The 22249-nt window shown below is 40.3% G+C and overlaps 1 protein-coding gene across 1 annotated transcript in view; it reads left to right on the top strand.

Annotated features, from left to right (window-relative positions):
- The window catches only part of LOC308679300 (cell adhesion molecule 3-like), a gene marked incomplete at its 3' end in the record, with an annotated part of 70246 nt that extends 48422 nt beyond the window's left edge, over positions 1-21824 (top strand). The window contains exons 2-6 of the mRNA XM_081346908.1: positions 10142-10282; positions 15142-15294; positions 17970-18107; positions 19655-19825; positions 21734-21824. Of these exons, the coding sequence (XP_081203034.1) occupies positions 10142-10282; positions 15142-15294; positions 17970-18107; positions 19655-19825; positions 21734-21824 (694 nt within the window). The remainder of the gene's footprint in view (positions 1-10141; positions 10283-15141; positions 15295-17969; positions 18108-19654; positions 19826-21733) is intronic.
- Positions 21825-22249: the final 425 nt, after the last annotated feature.

The following is a 22249-nucleotide window of genomic DNA, read 5'->3' as shown; positions in this document are numbered from 1 at the left end:
GTTGGATGGCTTGATTTTGGTGATGCCGGGAGGGGAAGAGGAGGTGGGCCACCCTCTTTGTCACCTCTGCTTCCCATCCTGATTTCATTTTTTCAGAGAGAGTCACAGATCAAAGAAATTTGTGCAAGCCTTTAGCTTGGTTTCCAACCTTGTTGCTGAGCACATGTGAATTTGTTGCGTTCCAACAAGGGTTTATCTAGGCTTAACGCCCGCCCAGCTTGTCCCGACTCCGTTCTTTGCTTGCCTGGTTTTGAATTCCTTAGCAAAACAATGCACACAACACTGCGTTGTCTTTTTGCCTCTCTCCTCCTAACAGATGCTTTTTGTGTGTGTGTGTGTACAAATGTGCCCCAAACTGGAGGGGGATTTGTTTATTTCCGAAGGGTGGTTTGAAGGCCATGTCACAAACGCTGGAAAAGCATGAATTCTGATCCAGGGTTGGTACAAATTGAGGGTTTGGGGATCTCTTTGAGAATCAAATCAAATCCTCCCCCAATTTCGGGACTCCGTGGACCAAAGCTTGACCCCAGAGGTCATCTATATGTTTTCGAGACTTTAGCAGACTTTGGCGCAATAATAGATTTTGTATGGAACCGAGCAGCCAGTGGCAAGTTATTGTAATATAGAGACTTCCTCAACTCACAGCCACCATCGCAAGGCATTATGCTTGGTCACGTGACCCTGGGATGCTGCAGCCGTCGCAAATACACGGCCGTTGCCAACAGCCCGAATTTTGATCATGTGACCGTGGGGATTGCTGCAGCTGTCATAAATGCGAGGAGCAGTCGTACATCCCCTTTGGCAGGGCTGCCGTAAGTTCGAATGGCGGCCACTAAAGGGTTGTTAAGTCGAGACTACCTGTAACGTCGTTGACATTTGTGGCCAGGATTGTTGCCACATCACAAGCGTTGCGATGAAATCATTAACGACTCTTGCAAATTGGATCAGCTCTGCTTCAGCAGACACGGACCTCTTCTGCTCTAATTAGTGAGTTAAGACAAGTTTTAATCTCGTTTAAAATATTTAAATGCCTCCGCTTTTTAGGGGAGTGCCAACTTAAGCCCCGGAGTTAAAATGGGGTGTCAGCCTTGTGATTAAATAAAATGCCCAATGGAGAGTTGGATGAAATAAATATAACAGACTCCTCTGCAGGGCTGTTGTACCACAGGAGAAGGTTTGAACACCAAGTTATGTTACCAAAGAGCTAACATGACACCAATAGAAATTAATAGCAAGCTAATGAAATTATAAATTGTTAATTGAGAGCAATTAAAACTGGAAAATTGATCCAGGGCAATTCAGCCATAATTTTTTATGAAAAGTGGATTATTACAGGGATATGATCTGGATGAAACCGAACAGAGGCCTCTTGATTTCAGCCCTTCCCCTCTTGGATATGATTCCCTTACATTAATTAAGGAAAAACTGTCATCTTAGATAACATCACCTATATTGGAAGAGTAATATTTGTACTAATTAGTTAATTAATTAATTAAGCCAAACCGAGCCAGTTAATAGATTAAAAGCATTGAGGGATCCTGTAATTGATTGACTGTTAGAATAATAGCTTCCACAACGTTTTCAGCTAGGCGTACAGTTGCGAGGACTTTTATGCTATAATTATTTGTAATTTTAACAATTGGAGGGGAAAAAGGGAGAGAAAGGAAATCTTCGGGATTCAATTTATGCAAAAGCAGTGTTTGGCAGAAATGTTTGGACCGTACATCAAATGAAGACTGAAATTCTGAAAGCTTTTAATGTTTAATGAGCCTGCTACATTTCAGGCTTTTGATCCTTGGTTTTGAATTTATTTTTTACTATTAGACAGTCCTGGTTCCTTTTGCTTAATTTCCTCTCTTCATTTTTGTTCTTATGTATTGTAAAGCCTTAGTTTGAAGGAGAAAAAAAAATGCATGTGGTTAGCCACGTTCTACTTCTCCATCATCATTTTTATTTCAGTATTGTTATTATTAATAATAATTTGTTGGATTAAAATAAAGCTAACTCCTGGGACTCAGGAATATTCTAAGAGGGGATACAGGATGTCATCAGATTTTTAAATCTTCCAAGACTTAAGAAGTGGCTGTATATCTTAGAGCCAGGTAATCCTCGACTTGCAAAAGTTCATTTTTTGACCGTTCAAAGTTACAATGGCACTGGAAAAAGCGACTTGCAACCGTTTTTCACACTTACGACCATGGTCACGTGATCAAAATTCAGATGCTTTGCAACTGACTCGTACTTATGACGGTCGCAGTGTCTCCCGGAGTCATGTGATCCCTTTTCGCGACCGTTTAAACAAGCAAAATCAGTGGGAAATCTGGATTCATTTAACCATTGTCTTACTAACTTAACAACTACAGTGATTCACTTGTGGCAAGAATGGTCATAAAATGGGGAAAAAAATCACTTAATAACTGTCTCACTTAGAAACAGAAATTTTGAGCTCAGTCGTGGTCATAAGTCGAGGACTACCTGTATATAATATTCAATCCCCCTTTTTTTTGAAAGATTGAAAAATCTGGTGACATGAACACCAACAGAGAAATTCTCTTAGGAAAAATAATTTTGTCTTTCGGTTGTGGCAGAACTTTCAGTGGGACTTAAAATGGGAAAGATGCTAGAGAGTCAGAACTGACCCACAAAACTGAGGTTGCTTCAGCCATATTAAAGCTCAGTCCGATCCTCTGGGATCTACTGAACTCTGGGTTGAAGAGGGTGCCTAGGGCAGATCCAAATTGTGTGATCTTCCCAAGCTGAACAGCTTTGCCCTGAAACAGCATACATGGAAATTGTGCTTTTAAAAGTGTGGCTTTGTGTGTGTGTGTGTGTGTGTGTGTGTGTGTGTGTGTGTGTGTGTGTGTGTGTGTGTGTTAAGGAGGAGTAGGAGTATTAGGGAACGATGTGTGCAAAACACGTCACTGTATATTAGCAAAAGTTGTAAATGATAATGACTAAGGATGATTCCCACGGAGGGCTGTCAATCAAGGATGCTATCATAGCCAAAATGTTGCCTGGCAGAAGCTGAGATTAAATGATCCGTGACGCTCCTTCCAGTGTGATTAAATTTCAGCCTGAATTTCTCTTCTTTCCTCAACTTGGTGCTCTTCAGATACCTAAAGACCACAGACACACCTACATGCACACACACACACACACACACACACAAAAGAGAAGAAGAGATTGGGGACTTTAACTTGGAAATGTTGGTCTGCGAGCCCAGATTGATGGTGACAGGATGAAGAAAACAGTCACTATATAAATACAGTCCTGAAGAATTATCTTTTCAGTGGAGGAAACCAGATGTAGCTCAGGTTTCAACTATTGGGATCTTGGTGCCCTCTGAACGCCCGCTGTTTTCTTGCAGACGTCGCCTGACCCAACTAGGTAACAACATCAGTGTTGATGTTATTTATTTATTTATTTATTTATTTATTTATTTATTTATTTATTTATTTATTTATTTATTTATTTATTTATGGGACTTATATCCTGCCCTATCTCCCGAGGGACTCAGGGCGGCTAACAACAACAAAAATTAAAGGTCTCTGTACAGTAAATTAAAATTAAAAATTGAAATAAATTGATAGCGCTTGAAAAATTGAAATTGATATTGATAGCATTCTCACTGTTTGCAATGATCCTGTTGCCTAAGCTGGTAATGAAACGTCTGCAAGGAAACAACCAAGCTCAGACAGCACCCAGAACCCCACAGTCCCCCTCCTCCTCCTCCTCTTCTACCCATCCTCCTTCTCCGCCACTCCACAAACCTCACTCCCTTCTAGCACTGATGATGCTCCTTAGTTGGGTCATGAGATGTCTGCAACGAAACAACCAAGCTTAGAGAGCACCAAGGACTCAACAGGACACCTTCATTTCAACCCCGAGCTATAAATATTCTCTTCTATCTATCGGGAAGCTATCTCTTTTGCTGCCCCCACATTGTAGCACTGGTGTGTGTGTGTGTGTGTGTGTGTGTGTGTGTGGTTTTATTGCTTGGGCTCCATTCCTTTAGCCTAGCGTAACAAGAGTAAGAAGGATCGCACAATTGCCTTCGCCTTGATCTAAGCTATCAACCACTGGGGATTTCTTTTTCCAGCACCTCTTAGCGTGTGTGTGTGTGTGTGTGTGTGTGTGTGTTTTGCCCCTTCTGGGTTGTGTCAACAACAAAACACACAACGGTTGAGCGGGCTCTCGCCTTACCCTTGTTCCTCTCCCTCCCGCCTTATCTCGCCCAGCTTGGAGACCCCACTGCTGAGCCCAACACACCGTATTAAAATGAAATCTTTCCTTCCCTGCCAGATGGAAACCTGGTTTTTCTGGACAAATTGGTAAGTTTATTAAAAGAGAGAGAGGGGAAGAGAGAGAGAAAAAGAGAGAAGACGAGGTTTCTCTCCCTGTGGATAGAGAGAGAGAGAATTGTAGCATGAAAGGGAGGATGTGTTACACACACAGACGCATACACACAAAGACATGCACGCACAGAGAGACACACACTGCCTCTCTGCAGTGAAATAAGTGCACAATCACCACGCTTCACCCGGGAGTATTTCCAACAAAATTACCTTCTTTCCAAAAAAATAAAAATAAAAAAAAGCAGATTCTCTTTCATCAGACTGAATGAGAACGGGAGGGTGGAAAAGCCATTTCAACACCCACCCCCCCATTCCTCTTCAGTGTGACAAAGGTGATGAGACTCGTGGAATTTGGAGGGGATCTTAGGAGGTCATCCATTCCAGCCCCACTCAGTGAAAGAAATCCAGATTTGCAGCATTCTCTTAATATATATATATATATATATTCCTGATGTTTTGCCTTAAGGAGGTTCAAACCAATGCTCTAAATGCCAGCCTTGGTTTCAATCCGTTCTATTTTGTGAGTTCCTTCTGTTGTTAACACAAACAAATGGAAACTTCTAGAATCATGGGGCTGGAAGGGACCTCAGTGGTCCCTTTACTCCATCTTGAACAAATGGCTATCCAATCTCTTCTCAAAAGCTTCTGGTGGCAAGCTGTTCCACTGATCAATTGTTCTCACTGCCAAGAACTTTCTCCTTAGTTTCCCGGGTAGAAAATTTATTATGGGATGTGCTCCCCTTTGTGAGTTGTTGGATACCATCTTTAGATAAACGCATACAGGTCATTCTTCACTTATGACCGGAATTCCCGTTGCATTCCACCCTTGCTGGGCAAGGGGGGGGCGTTAAGTGAGGTGCAAATTTTACAGATGTTTTTGCCACGGTTATTAAGCGAATTGCTGCGGTCGTTAAGTGAATCATCTGGTCGTTCAGCGAATCCGGCTTCCCCCTGTTGATTTTGCTCGTCGGAAGCCTGCTGGGAAAGTTACAAAGTCACATGGCCCCAGGAATTCTGCAACCGTCATAAACAGGACCAACGATTGGGAGGAACTGGGTCTGTCTCGTTTCACGAAAAGAAGGACTTGGGGTGACACGATAGCAGCGTTGCAATATTTGAGGGGCTGCCACACACACAAAAAAAGGGGTGGTGGTGTCCACCTGTTCTCCAAAGCGCCAGAAGGCAAGGCAAGAAGCAACGGATGGAAACTCATCCAGGAGAGAAGCAACCTGGAATTGAGCAGACAGTTAGACACAATGAAATCAGCGGAACAGCTTGCCACCGGAATCTGTGGGTGCTCCAACCCTGGAGGCTTTTAAAGAAGAGACTGGACATCTGTTTGTCTGAAAGGGGACAGGGTTTCCTGCCCGAGCAGGGGGTTGGGCTAGATGACCTCCAGGGTCCCTTCCCGCTCTGGCATTCCGATTAAAAGGCACCAGCTCTCGGCGGCTTAAGCTCTCTCTTTTAGGAGCTTTCAGTGCTCACAGCGCTGAGGGATAAAATCTGGAGCAAGGCAGCCGATGAAAGAGACCCTTGGAAGTCAATAACTCAGCCAATATCGGAAATGCGGAGATAGAGCAAGCCAACAAGAGACTCTGGGAAGCTCTCGTCGAAGTCTCTTAATAATGCAGGAAAGACCTTGCTTCAAGGTGACAAACTGCCCGGTCGAGCTTTTACAGGACGGGCTTCATCATCTTCCTGGAGGGGGGGGTAAACATCCTTTGGATCTGGTTATCCGGTTATTTCAAAATAAACCTGAGAGAGAGAGAGAGGCTTATTGTTACGGTGAGAGGGAGGAAAACGGCCTCTCGCCTGGCTGAAAAGGGGACTTTTGAAAAAGGGAGAGGAAGGAGGGAAACCGGGGCTGCGGAACAGCCGGGCCCACCTCAGACCAGGAATGTAGGTTTGTTCTCTTTGTGGATGAGGGTTTGGCTATGAATTCCGGGGGGGGAAGGGGGGCATTTATGAGGGCTGAAGTCTGAGCTGCAGAACCTTTGGGGTTCTGGTAAAATCGGGGCACCCCCCCTTTACAAGCAGCCCCCTCAAAATAAAATTCAGATTAGCCTAGATCGGGGTCCCTCACTTTTTTTTGGCAGCAAGTTCTTCCTTCCTTCCTTCCTTCCTCCTTACCTCTCTCATCTTCCCTCCCTCCCTCCCTTCATGTCTTTTCCTTCCTCCCTCCCTTCCTCCCTCCCTCCCTCCATATCTTTTTTCCTCCCTCCCTCCGTGTCTTTTTTCCTTCCTCTCTTCCTCCCTCATCTTCCCCCTCTCCATATCTTTCCTTCTTTCCCCCTCCCTCCCCTTCCCTCCCTCCCTCCATGTCTTTTTTCCTTCCTCCCTCCCTCCCTCCCTCCCTCCCTCCCTGTAAGTTACCAAGCATCTGAATTGTGATCATAGGGATGCTGCAACGGTCATAAGTGTGAAAAACGGTCATAAGTCGCTTTTTTTCCCAATGCCGTCGTAACTTTGAACAGTCACCAAATGAACTGTTGTGAGTCAAGGGCTACCTATAGTAAGTCGGTTTCCTGGGGTTGCAGAATATATACTCAGAGCGTGAACCTCTGAGACCACTGGAAGAGTGAGAATTTGAGACTGGGGTATGCAAATGAAGGGTGGAGCTTATGCAGATGAGAGTCAAACATGTTTCTGATGTCTCCTGAACACCATGGGGTAATAATCTTAACGGAGATCACACATCAGGGGGGGGGGGGCTAGAAAAAATAGCCCAGATCTGCTCTCAGCCTCTCCCGGCTTCTCGATAAGAGGTTTCAGATGAGTCCTTGAATGCAAAAAGAAAAATGGAACAGCTTTGAAACTGAAAAAGCCGGCCACAGAATCCACGGGAAATTAGTTATTTATTCCTACATTCCGGGTTGACTCAATTCCCCAAAAGTTTGCAAGACAAGGCTAAAAAAAAAAAAAAAAATTTCAGGATTCGGGCTGGTGGATCAGGCAAGGGTTCAGCCATCTCATCCACATTTCTTCCTTTTATCGTTTTTGAAGTCTCCCATCAGTCTTCCTTGAACTTTGCCAAGTGGCAGGCAGATGTTTTTCCGTCAAGTTGCTTTTCGCCTCTGGAAGTCCCCCCCCTACACACACACCCCACCTTTTTTTTTTCCAAAGTCTGTAGCTGGGAGAAACATAAAAACATTTTCCGCCTTCCTGAAGTCTCATCCAGGGGCAAATGTTTGGCATTTATTTATTTATTATTTTTCCCTTTCATTTTTTTTTTTTTTTTGGCTACCGAACAAACAGAAACAGGTTGCAAGGATGGAGGACAAAAAATAAAATAAAAATAAAATTAAAACCAGCTTGTTCTTTTGCTGTCTGGATTGGGGGGGGAGGGCGGCAAAAAAATGAAAAGAAGGAAAACCGATCTTCTCCTTCCCTGCCACCGTGCAGATTTTCCTTGACCCGGTTTTTGGAGATAGCCACCCCTTCCTCACCATAAGCCCACCTTGTCCTCCTTCGGTTTGAGCCGGGAAGATTGACAGCTGCAGAGTGACAGGTCCTGGACGCCTTACTCTGAGCTAGGAAGAACAGTGCAAAAGCCGTCTTTTTTCCTTTCCATGGCAACTAAAGAGCCAGAACAGGGATTGACTTCTGACAGCAGAAGGTAACCGAGCTTATCACAGCATAAGGATTAACTCTTCGGAGGACGAGAAGACGCAGAAGGAGGAAGGTACTCAGCGTACCCGGCACGACCCATTTCTCACCTGCCAGGTGGGAACAATCTCCTTAGAAGCCTTCTCATCCCAGAGACAGCTAAAAAAAAGAACACAATTACTTTTGTTTCGGCTTGGGAACCTCTCTTGGGCTTTGTGCTTGAGGTGGGGGAGGGGAAGGAAGAAACTTTGATTTGGGGTTTGGCTGATTTGATAGGCTTGTGGTTAGAGAGACGGCTAGTATATATATTGCAAGCATTTCTCGACTTTACGACCTATTCTATTCTATTTTCCATGCCATTATATTCCATTATTCTATTCTATTCTATTCTATTCTATTCTATTCTATTCTATTCTATTCCATTCCATTCCATTCCATTCCATTCCATTCCATTCTATTCCTATTCTATTCTATTCTATTCTATTCCCATCACATTCTATTCTATTCTGTTCTGTTCTGTTCTGTTCTGTTCTATTCTATTCTATTCTATTCTATTCTATTCCTATTCTATTCTATTCTATTCTATTCTATTCTATTCTATTCCCATCACCTTCTATTCTATTCTATTCTATTTTCTGAATTCATATTATATTCTATATTCTATATTCTATTCTATTCCTATTCTATTCTATTCTATTCTATTCCCATCACCTTCTATTCTATTCTATTCTATTCTATTCTATTCTATTCTATTCTATTCTATTCTATTCTATTTGTATTTTCTGTATTCATATTCTATTCTATATTCTATATTCTATATTCTATTCTATTCTATTCTATTCTATTCTATTCTATTCTATTCTATTCTATTCTATTCTATTCTATTCTATTCTATTCTATTCTATTCTTTTTCAGTGCCGTTGTAACTTTGGTCACTAAATGAACAGTTGTAAGTCGAGGGCTTACCTGTATTATCTAAAAGTAAATAATCGAGGTTTTATGCTATTACCTTATTCTACTGCACCCAAAGGAGTCGGAGGTCAACGTTTTTCCTTTCTTTTTCCCTTCTGCCTTACACTCCCCCCCCTTTCCCTTTCCCCTCCCTTATTTTCCCATTATTTTCTTTTGCATTTTAAATGTATACTTCCAAAGAGTAGGATCTGCTTTCTCTCGACCGCCGCTCGGGGGGGGGGCTGCAGGGGAGATTGGGGGACCCCCCAGCTCTTGCTGCGGAAGCGCCCCACTAGGAACCCTTATTCCTCTGACAGGTTCGGGACTCTTTCCTACCGTGCTGGGGGTGGGGGGCGGAGGGCGGGGAGGAAGCTTCCGAAATTTAATCTAGCCGTTTGGACCCAGCCTGATCTTGCTTGCGCCCACTTGCCGGAATTCCTTGGCAAGGCCGGCCCCATCATGTGAAGTGTTTGGGAAGCTTCCATGTGTGGCGGTTTCCACAGGGCTGCGTCTGAATAGCAACACGGGGGCAGACAAGGGGCTGGTTGTTTGTTGGGGGGCTGGGTGGCAGCAGCAGAAGCTCCGGGTTTGGGGACCCGGCCAAGAGACGTCTTCCAGTCCTTGAGAGGATGGGTGGCTGTGGGGGCAGAGGAAGGGGGGGGACTGGGGGGCATGAGCTGCGTTTCCTGGATTAAGTAGGCGGTGCAGAATGTGCTGAGTGGAAGACACCCCCAGCATTTTTGAACGGGGAGTGGGGGGCAATGAAATGCTTTGGCTTGGATATGTAGGGGTCAGCTATGAAAGGAAGCTTTTCCTGTTTTGCTCTAGCGCTGCTAAGAGTCTTGGTTCTTTTGCTTTCCTTTGCTGGTCACTGGTCAAATAGCTGTGGGAAGCAGAAGAAAGAGTGAGTTGGCTGGCCTCCAAAGTTGACCTAAGTTTCTAGTCCTCAAGGAAGCTAAAGAGGCGGCGAGGCTGGCACTCCCCCCGCTGGTAAAAAAAAAATTGAGTGGGTTTCAGGGATTCTCTTGGTGAGGGAGGAAGAGTGAGTGGCTGGCATCCAAGGTTGACCTAAGCTTCTAGTCCTCAAGGAAGCTAAAGAGGCGGAGAGGCTGGCACTCCCCCCGCTGGCAAAAAAAAATGGGTTTCAGGGATTCTCTTGGCTGGGCGGAGAGGGACCGAACAAGCTTCAAGGAGTCCCATCAAGTGACTAATCTCCGTCTCTTTTACAGGTAGCCAACCGGTGACCTCCGATGAAGTCGTGGTGGCGGGTTCCAAGGTGATCCTCTCCTGCAAGGTGGAAGATCCAGAAGATTCCTCGCTCCAGTGGTCCAATCCCGCTCAGCAGACGCTCTACTTCGGAGAAAAACGAGGTAACGCCGACGGCATCGCAGCCCTGCTTGTGGCCACTGCCCGGTGACGGTCCCCAAATTTATTTACCGTGATTTATCCGTCCCTGTCCTTAAATCCCAACGACGGGAAACGCTGTAGACTGTCAGAGGCGCCAATAACAAATGCAATTAGCTGCCAGCCAAATCCCTCTGGCTCAATTTGGAACCAGGTCCTTGCAAACCGAGCTTCTGTTGTCGCGCTTTATATTTTTTGGCATTTGCAACCCCCTCAGTTTTCGGTGTCCAAATCTGCCTTCAAGCCCTTCTTGACGTCACAGAGGGAAAGGTAAAATCCAGAGGCCTCTCTGAAAATCCCAGCTCTGTCAAATAAGAGGAAATAGAGCATTTGCTTCAATGGGGATTTCTCCTGCCTGGGTAAAGGAGATAAGGGACTATCTGCAAACAAACCTTAAAGATGTTGGTTTTCCCGCTCACCTGCGGTGACTCGAAATGGCCTCCCAGTGACCAGCGAAACATATTTTTTTTTCCCCCTCAAGGAGAATTTATTTTCTCCACCTTGAAGCTATTAATATGCTACGAACACAAGACATTTTTATGGTGGATGTAATCTATATTTTCTCAGGATCCTCCTCCTTCTCACTACCGGGCCCGACATCATCGGCTACTTTGAAAATCTTGGAGATTTTTGTTTCTTTGTATTTTGGGTGGCTTGGTCTCAACCGAAAACAAGATATTTTGGGGCCACACACACATCCAATTGGGTTTGGTATGAAAGGCAGATTGTCCTTTTTTAAGCACCACGAATGACAGCCGCAGATGGTCCTTGACTTGCAACCATTTCTTTAGTGGCCATTGAAAGTTACAGTGGTCCTAAAAAATGTTATTTATGACTGGTCCTCAACCTTACAACCATTGTAGCATCTCCATGGTCATGTGACCAGAATTTGGACACTTGGCAACTGAGTCCCTTCCAATTCTATTCTGTTCTGTTCTATATTCTATATTCTATATTCTATATTCTATATTCTATATTCTATATTCTATATTCTATATTCTATTCTATTTTACATTCTGCCCTAATAAGCAGGCATATACATAGAATGAAGGCTATTGCTAAGCACATTGGTTTGTGCTTAAATTGTACGCCGCCCTGAGTCTTCGGAGAAGGGTGGGATATAAATGGGATTAAAATAAATAAAAATAAAAATAAAATTCTATTCTATTCTATATTCTATTCTATTCTATTCTATTCTATTCTATTCTATTCTATATTCTGTTGTATTTTATTCTATTTTATATTCTATTCTATATTCTATTTTATATTCTATTCTATTCTATATTCTATTTTCTATTCTATTCTATTCTATTCTATTCTATTCTATTCTATTCTATTCTATTCTATTCTATTCTATTCTATTCCATTCCATCCCTTCTAGCACTGATGATGTTACCTAGTTGGGTCATGAAACGTCTCCAAGAAAACCACCCAGCTCAGCGAAGCATCAAAGACACCTCATGTCAACCCTGAGCTACAAATATTCTCCTTTATTGTTTTCACTGTCTAATATTGTCTGGATTCTTTACACATTTGCCTAGTTCTTTTCCAAAAGCCAGCCCCAAATACCCCTCCATCATATTCTGTTCAATTCCATTCTGTTCTATTCTGTTCTTACTATGCATTACAGACCTGCAGACCTGTCTGTGTGTACGCCCAAAGTTAAACAGATTAAACTTTTTTTTCTTCTTGCCATCCTCAAACGAAGCCAGCTCTGTGAGAAGTCCCAAACTGATAATTTTGCTCCAGGCTTGGCGTTGAGAGAGACACTTGCTGCTCTTAATTTGTTGAACTGCAGAGATGTTATCTGAATGTGATCAATGATTTATTGATGAATGATGCTCCAGCCCTATAAATCTAAGAGGAAAGCCTATTGATTTCCATACTGTAAATTCCAAGGATGTCATGTCATGTCACTCTGTTTTTAATAGTATTTACAACGTTGTGGATAGCTCGTTTTTCTTCATTTTGATTTGGGGAGAAGTTTTTTTTGGGGGGGGGTTCCTTTAAATTTGGCCTTTTTGTTTCCTTCTGTCTGCAGCCAGGGATGTTGTAGCAATTCACTGAAGCCTTAGCTTGCTAGTTCCAACGTTTGTTTGTTTGTCTGAAGGCGTGAAGATGAGTGTTAGCAGGAAGACCGTTTGCAACAGTCTTTCTCCTAAGGAAGTGTCATGCAGAAAGAGGTTGCAGTATTTTGATCTGGAATCCACGCAAATACAGGCGGTTCTGAACAATTTGCAATCTCTTTCTGATTCGTTTGCCACAAATTTCCCCTAATCACAGACTTCACGCCTTCAACTGGAGCATGCAATTCCCTCCAGCGTGTGTATTTTTTTTTACTGCCACAAATTCAGCATTCTTTGTGATTCCCTGTAATTACAGCTGTGAAATTCTTTAGAGCGGTGTGTTCTCCAGCTTAGCAACTTTTAACATCTCAGCCAGCCATGGGAATTCTGGGAATCCGATGTACTAGCACTGAAATGACCACTAGATGGCAGCAAGGAGATAGTTTTCCTATCTCTTTGCTGTCCTCTAGTGGTAATCCCAAGCTTTGCCACTCCAATGCAGTGGCTTGGGAGAATTCTGGGAGTTGAAGTCTACTCATCTTAAAGTTGAGAGTTGAGAAAAGCTTGAGAAACTCTGCTTTAATGTTTAAAAAGAGATAAATTTTTTTTGCACTTTAGAGCTTTCCCTGATTTTATATTTTAGATGAGGCTTAGAATCTCGACATATACCAAATTTCCAGGATAGGAGGGGAAAAAATCTAAACTTTTTCAAGCTGTTGAAAGCAGTAAACAAATGTCCTTGTTTTGTTCCATTTTTTATAGCCTTTTATAACAAATAGCAATATGTGGTTGTATGTATTTGTTCACTGTTTTAGCTTTGTTATATGACACCCAGAGGTTTTTTTCAGTGAGATGGGTTATATAATTTAGAGATAGATAGATAGATAGATAGATAGATAGATAGATAGATAGATAGATAGATAGATAGATAGATAGATAGATAGATAGATAGATAAGAGATGAAGGAAGGGAAGAAAGGAAGATTGTTTTTTATGAGATGGGCTATATAAATGATGGATAAATAGATAGACAGGGGAAGAAGGAAGGAAGGAAGGAAGGAAGGAAGGAAGGAAGGAAGGAAGGAAGGAAGGAAGGAAAAAATATTGTTTTTGATGCGATGGGCTATATAAATTAGATATGATAGACAGATAGACAGACAGACAGATAGATAGATAGATAGATAGATAGATAGATAGATAGATAGATAGATAGAGATAGATGATAATGATAGATAGATAGATGATATAGATAGATAGATGATATGATAGAGATAGATAGATAATGATAGATAGATAGATAGATAGATAGATAGATAGATAGATAGATAGATAGATAGATAGATGATATGATAGAGATAGATAGCTCATAATGATAGATAGATAGATAGGTAGGTAGATGATATAGATAGATAGATGATATGATAGAGATAGATAGATAGATAGATAGATAGATAGATAGATAGATAGATGATATAGATAGATAGATATGATAGAGATAGATAGATAATGATAGATAGATAGATAGATAGATAGATAGATAGATAGATAGATAGATAGATAGATAGATGATATGATAGAGATAGATAGCTCATAATGATAGATAGATAGATAGGTAGGTAGATGATATAGATAGATAGATGATATGATAGAGATAGATAGATAGATAGATAGATAGATAGATAGATAGATAGATGATATGATAGAGATAGATAGCTCATAATGATAGATAGATAGATAGATAGGTAGGTAGATGATATAGATAGATAGATGATATGATAGAGATAGATAGATAGATAGATAGATAGATAGATAGATAGATAGATAGATGATAGATAGATAGATGATATAGATAGATAGATATGATAGAGATAGATAGATAATGATAGATAGATAGATAGATAGATAGATAGATAGATAGATAGATAGATAGATAGATGATATGATAGAGATAGATAGCTCATAATGATAGATAGATAGATAGGTAGGTAGATGATATAGATAGATAGATGATATAGATAGATAGATATGATAGAGATAGATAGATAATGATAGATAGATAGATAGATAGATAGATAGATAGATAGATAGATAGATAGATAGATAGATAGATAGAGATAGATGATAATGATAGATAGATAGATGATATAGATAGATAGATATGATAGAGATAGATAGATAATGATAGATAGATAATGATAGATAGATAGATAGATGATAGAGATAGATAGATCATAATGATAGATAGATAGATAGATAGATAGATAGATAGAGATAGATGATAATGATAGATAGATAGATAGATAGATAGATAGATAGATAGAGATAGATGATAATGATAGATAGATAGATGATATAGATAGATAGATGATATGATAGAGATAGATAGATAATGATAGATAGATAGATAGATAGATAGATAGATAGATAGATAGATAGATATAGATAGATAATGATAGATAGATAGATAGATAGATGATATAGATAGATAGATGATATGATAGAGATAGATAGATAATGATAGATAGATAGATAGATAGATAATGATAGATAGATAGATAGATAGATGATATGATAGAGATAGATAGATCATAATGATAGATAGATAGATAGGTAGGTAGGTAGATGATATAGATAGATAGATGATATGATAGAGATAGATGATAGATAGATAGATAATGATAGATAGGCAGGCAGGCAGACAGGCAGGCCTAAGATGACCCCTTTGCCCCTTCTCTAACTCGCCCTGCTTCCTCCCCCCAGCGTTGCGAGACCTTCGAATCCAGCTGGAGAATTCGACAGCCAACGAGCTGAGCATCAGCATTGACAACACCACGCTGGCCGATGAGGGAGAGTACACCTGCACGATATTCACCCGGCCCGTCCGGACTGCGAAAGCGATGGTCACCGTGTTGGGTGAGGCCAAGGGGTCAGTGGCAAGCCCTGTCCGAAACAGGGGGGTCTGTTCCTGGAACATTTCAGTCTTTCTAAGTTCTTGGGGGGGGGCGGCCTCCATCGGGAAAAACCCCAGTCCTCTCCTGTCTGGGAAATACAGGTAGTTCTCGACTTAGCGGCCAGAATCCAGCCCAGATTTTCCGTGGCTAAGCAAGACAGTTGTTGAGTGGCCTTTGCCTCACTTTACGACCTTTCTGGCCACCGTTGCTAAGCAAATCGTGCCGTTGTTAAGTTAGTAACGGGGTTGTGAAGTGAGTCAGGCTTCCCCGTTGACTTTGTTGGTGAGAAGGTCGCAAAAGGGGATCACGTGACCCCGGGACCCTGCAACTGTCATAAGTACATGCCAGTTGCCAAGCCTCTGAGTTATGATCACGTGACCGTGGGGATGCTGCAGCGGTTGTAAGTGTGAAAACTGGTCCCCTTTTTTCAGTGCTGTTGTGACTTCAGACGGTGACTAAATGAATCAGTCAAGGACTGCCAGAATGCTTCTGAATACAGGGACATGAGTTGCAGATTCCCAGAGGAAAACAAGTATGCTTTTGGGGGTGACTGAAATGTTCCAGGAATGGAAGACCTGTTTTGTACATCCCAAACATGAGATTATTTGTCTGAAATGTTATAGGGTTCCTTGCTTGAGCAGGGGGCTGGACTAGAAGACCTCCAAGGTCCCTTCCAGCTGTTATTCTATTCTATTCTATTCTATTCTATTTCTAATATTCATATTCTGTTCTATTCTTTCCGTATTGTATTGTATTGTATTGTATTGTATTGTATTGTATTGTATTGTATTGTATTCTATTCTATTCTATTCTATTCTATTCTATTCTATTCTATTCCATTCTATATTCTATTCTATATTCTATTCTATTCTATTCTTATTTCTATTTCTAATATTCATATTCTGTTCTATTCTTTCCTTATTGTATTGTATTGTATTGTATTCCATTCCATTCCATTCCATTCTATATTCTATTCTATTCTTATTTCTATTTCTATTTCTAATATTCATATTCTGTTCTATTCTTTCCGTATTGTATTGTATTGTATTGTATTGTATTGTATTGTATTGTATTGTATTCTATTCTATTCTATTCTATTCTATTCTATTCTATTCTATTCTATTCCATTCCATTCCATTCCATTCCATTCCATTCTATTCTATTCTATTCCATTCTATTCCATTCTATATTCTATTCTATATTCTATTCTATTCTATTCTTATTTCTATTTCTAATATTCATATTCTGTTCTATTCTTTCCTTATTGTATTGTATTGTATTGTATTGTATTGTATTCCATTCCATTCCATTCCATTCTATATTCTATTCCATTCTATATTCTATTCTATTCTATTCTATTCAATTCAATTCAATTCAATTCTATTCTATTCTATTCTATTCTATTCTATTCTATTCTATTCTATTCTATTCTATTCTTATTTCTATTTCTAATATTCATATTCTGTTCTATTCTTTCCTTATTGTATTGTATTGTATTGTATTCTATTCTATTCCATTCCATTCCATTCTATTCTATTCTATTCCATTCTATTCCATTCTATATTCTATTCTATATTCTATTCTATTCTATTCTATTCTTATTTCTATTTCTAATATTCATATTCTGTTCTATTCTTTCCTTATTGTATTGTATTGTATTGTATTGTATTGTATTGTATTGTATTGTATTCTATTCTATTCTATTCTATTCTATTCTATTCTATTCTATTCTATTCTATTCTATTCCATTCCATTCCATTCCATTCCATTCCATTCCATTCCATTCTATTCTATTCCATTCTATTCCATTCTATATTCTATTCTATATTCTATTCTATTCTATTCTTATTTCTATTTCTAATATTCATATTCTGTTCTATTCTTTCCTTATTGTATTGTATTGTATTGTATTGTATTGTATTGTATTGTATTCCATTCCATTCCATTCCATTCCATTCCATTCCATTCTATATTCTATTCTATTCTATTCTATTCTATTCTATTCTATTCTATTCTATTCTATTCTATTCTATTCTATTCTATTCTATTCTATTCTATTCCATTCCATTCCATTCCATTCCATTCCATTCCATTCTATTCCATTCTTATTTCTATTTCTAATATTCATATTCTGTTCTATTCTTTCCTTATTGTATTGTATTGTATTGTATTGTATTGTATTGTATTGTATTGTATTGTATTGTATTGTATTGTATTGTATTCCATTCCATTCCATTCCATTCCATTCCATTCCATTCCATTCCATTCCATTCTATTCTATTCCATTCCATTCCATTCCATTCCATTCCATTCCATTCCATTCCATTCCATTCCATTCCATTCTATTCTATTCTATTCTATTCTATTCTATTCTATTCTATTCTATTCTATTCTATTCTATTCTATTCCATTCCATTCCATTCCATTCCATTCCATTCTATATTCTATTCTATATTCTATTCTATTCTATTCTTATGAAAAATTTAATAAGGAGGCAGGAGAGATGTCATCCCATCCCAGAGCTACAGTTTCACTCCAAGCTCAAAGGCATTGTCCTTTCTGGGAACAAACACTTCAAAGCGCGTCTTTTCCGGGATACTCTAAGTCACTAGTCCTCATTGTCCTCTTCTCTTTCAGGAATCCCACAGAAACCCCAAATCTCGGGTTACTCAGGTCCTCTTAGGGAAGGAGACGTAGCCCTGTTGACGTGTGCCTCTTCTGGCAGTAAACCAGCTGCTCAGCTTAGATGGAATAAAGGGAATAGAGTCTTGACAGGTAAGCCACAAACATGCTAGTCAAAAACCAAAGTAGGGTGTCAGATTGGGTCATCCAGTTTGTTTCCCAGGTGTAGTCAAGGTTTTAATGAAGCTTTTGTAAAATTAAGAGCCCTACCTTTACCATTCTATATTGACTGGATTTAGCTCCATCTTTCTTTAAAGCCTATTAAACCAGTGACCCTTAACATACAATAACCTGTGGCCAGGTTAATTATCTGTACGTCAATTATCTCTAAGTAGTGTCAAATTACATGCCAATATATAAATATTTGATTTTGTAGCTTGAGAATGTACAGCTTACCTTGCCAGGCTGAATAGAATAGAATAGAATAGAATAGAATAGAATAGAATAGAATAGAATAGAATAGAATAGAATAGAATAGAATAGAATAGAATAGAATAGAATAGAATAGAATAGAATAGAATAGAGAATAATAGGAATGGAATGGAATGGAATGGACTAATAGAATGAAATAGAAATAGAAATAAGTAGAGTAGAGTAGAAGAGAAGAGAATAGGGAATGGATAGAATAGAATAGAATAGAATAGAATAGAATAGAATAGAATAGAATAGAATAGAATAGAATAGAATAGAATAGAATAGAATAGAATAGAATAGAATAGAATAGAACAGAATAGAGAATAATAGGAATAGAATGGAATGGAATGGAATGGACTAATAGAATGAAATAGAAATAGAAATAAGTAGAGTAGAGTAGAAGAGAAGAGAATAGGGAATGGACAGAACAGAACAGAACAGAACAGAACAGAATAGAATAGAATAGAATTTTAGTCATATTCCCAAACTCTTGCAGTCTTCTAAAGAAAATCGTAGACATAAACACTCAGTTCAAAATTGAGTTGTCTCAATTTTGCCTTTCCCCTTCCCCTTCATTTTTCCTTCTCCCTCCCTCTCCACCTTTCCTTTAATGTTGCATCTTTCTAGACTGTGATCTTGAAATAATGAGGATGAATCTATGGCAGGCTACTCTGGAATATCGAGAGGGGGCAAAAACCAGCTTTAAATAAATAAAAAGCCCTCTTGTAAATGTTGATTTCTCCCCTCTGCCCCCCCGGCAATAAAAGATCAGGATCCTTGAGATGAGTTTGTTGACTCGCGAGTTGAATTTTTTAGATCAGAAACTATCCACTCAGCATGTTTTTGATGCAGAATCAAACACTGTATTTACAGTATTAAGCTTGTGAATGCTAAAGCGTCCTCTTTCCGCTACGTATTCAAGATGGACAGGGATTAATATTTATATGTTATTTATATGTAAGAGTGTAGGCTTATACATGTGTTGTATATAGTATGTTTTAAATGTGTGTTTTGTGGGTGGAAACTTTTGAGAGCAAGCAACAGAATTTCATTCACGACAATAAAAATTTTATTTTTTCTTTTCCTTTCTTTTTTTCTTTTTTCTTTTTTCTTATCTGTTTGGATGACCTTTTCTGTCTGAAATCATTTCATCTCCTTTTGCTGCATCCTCCTAAGCCACCAATCTTAAGTTTCTTTGTTTGTTTTTCTCTTTCTCTCCCAAACAGGCCAGTCGTTGGAAGTCTCCAAAGATGCAAACGGGAAAACGTTTACAGTCAGCAGCCAAGTAGAAATTATGGTTGGCAAAGAGGACGATGGAGCAGATGTTACGTGCACGGTGGACCACTCCTCTCTGCAAATCTTTGAGAAGTCCGCCTCGCAGCGTCTCTCCGTCTTTTGTATGTGACTCGGGAAAAGCCCGTGACTTATTTCAAAACCTTGCCGAATTAGGACAGCGTCAGTTCTGAGCCTGGCCTGTTGCTTTGATCTGCAAGCTTGTTCAATTAGGTTGCAAACATTTCGTCTCCATTCGAGGGGACATCGTCCACGCGCTTCGCATTGGGCTCGTCTGTCTGAGCACTGGCCTTTGAATACCTTTTTAATGTGATGCAAATTGGTGTGGATGTTGTTGTCCGCATGTCGCTGAGTCATGGTCTGTTTTCGGGCTGTTTGGCTGGCTCGTTGTTGTCGCTGGGCCGCAGTCCTTGGTGTTTTAAATATCATCTGTGTGATGCCAGTGGCATTTGTTCGTTTGGTCTAGTCTGGTTTCGGGTCTGGTTTCAGGTTGTTTGTTTGGATGGCAGTTGTTGTCGGGACGTGGTCTGATTTCTTGTTGGGGGGTGTGTGATTTTTGCACAAAACAGACCATGACTCAGAAGCAACTGAACAAACGACACCATTTGCATCACACAGACGATATTTAAACACCGAAGGCTGTGGGCCCAGCAACAACAAACAACCAATCAAAGAGACCAAAGCCAGACCATGACTCAGCATTTGCATCACACAAAAAGGTATTCAAAGGCCAGTGCTCTGACAGACAAGCACAACTCAAAGCACACTGAAGAGGTCCCCCCGAATGGAGATGAAAGGTTTGCAGCCAAATCGCCAAATTCGGAGATCAAAGCAACAGCCGAATTACCAGCCCAAGCTACTAATATTCAAACACATTTCCATTCTGAGCCTTCCACACTGTTTGTCCGCCTTGGCCACGTAGAGATAGGCAGACTCCAACTCCCAGAATTCCCCCCATTTTTAATTTCCCTAAAAGGCCTTCTTGAAATAAAAATGACAAGAACTCTTGCAGCCTTCTAAAGAAAATCACACACATAAACACACAATTCAAAATTGAGTTGGCTCTGTTGCCTTTCCCCTTCCTCTTCATTTTTCCTTCTCCCTCCCTCTCTACCTTTCCTTTAATGTTGCGCCTTTCTAGACCAGGAGTCTTCAAACGTGGCCCTTTTATGACTTGTGGACTTCAACTCCCAGAATTCCTCAGCCAGGTGTGCCTGGCTGAGGAATTCTGGGAATTGAAGTCCAGAAGTCATGAAAGGGCCAAGTTTGAAGACCCCTGTTCTAGACTGTGATCTTGAAATAACGAGGATGATTCTATGGCAGGCCACTCTGGAATACCAAGAGGGGGCAAAAGCAGCTTTTAATAAATAAAAAGAATCGCCTTGCTTTGCAGCATGTCAGCATCCCATTGATTATTATTTTTAATTAAAAATATCTTTTAAAAAGTTCAAAGAGAGAAAGAGCCAGGAAGCTTTCAAACTGGCAAGGAAGGCTTTGATGCAGATGTCAACGGAATGACTCATCTCTAGATTAATAAACCCAATAAAGAATAATAATCAATAGTTGTCCAGCCAGATACAGGTGGTCCTTGACTTACAACCGTTCATTTAGCGACCGTTCAAAATTTCCATGGCGCTGAAAAAAGTGACTTAGGACCCCTTTTCACAGTTACGGCCTTTGAACCATCCCCAGGGTCACATGATCAAAATCCAGATGCTGGGCAACTGACTCGTATTTATGGCGGTCTCAGCATCCCAGGATCACGTGATCCCCTTTTGCGACCTTCTGATAAGCAAAGTCAATGGGGCAGCCGGATTCACTTTACAACCGGGTGGCCATCTTATCTTAACTGCAGTGATTCACTTAATAGCTGTGGCAAGAAAGGTCATAAAATGGGGCAAAGCTCAGTCAACAAATGTCTCGCTTAGCAACAGGAATTTCAGGCTCATTCTCGTAAGTCGAGGGCCACCTATAACCTTCCTCTTTCTTCTCCTTGGTCGTCTTCTCCGCAGACAAACCAACGGCAAAAATCGAATCCAAACCGGAGCGTCCACAAGAAGGGGACAGCTTAGTGCTTCAATGCAAAGGAGAAGGGAATCCGATGTAAGTGTCCTGTCCTTTCTTAAAATGCTATTTTTCTCCAGCCTCTATCCGACCTCTTCTTCCAGTTTTGTGGCTTTTGATCTTGGAGAAAACCAAGCTTTCTTGCCTCTGCATTTCAACTTGGCTTTAGAGTAATGTGTGTGTGTGTGTCTGTGTGTGTGTTGCTTTTGTGTGGGTTAGATGGAGAAATGAAACCTTTTCGATTCAGTGTGAGAGCCTGAAACCTTTTCAAGGACACCAGAACAGGTGTGGATTTGAAGCAGACAGTTCCCATAACAAAATGAACTTGTTTATATGGACTAAGTAAGGCGTTGGGGGTTTAAGCTGGGAAAACTATTGTTTAAAATCTATGAATTGGTGTTGGAACCTCAGAGTTAGTTTTGTTTCGACACGCCGTGTATTCAATAAAGAGTAAGATTTTCGGA

Source organism: Vipera berus, assembly GCF_964194415.1.
Source record: "Vipera berus genome assembly, contig: HAP1_SCAFFOLD_125, whole genome shotgun sequence".
Lineage (NCBI taxonomy): Eukaryota > Metazoa > Chordata > Lepidosauria > Squamata > Viperidae > Vipera > Vipera berus.
Note: the sequence above shows the minus strand (reverse complement) of the source record. Positions and strands in the feature narration are given on the sequence as shown.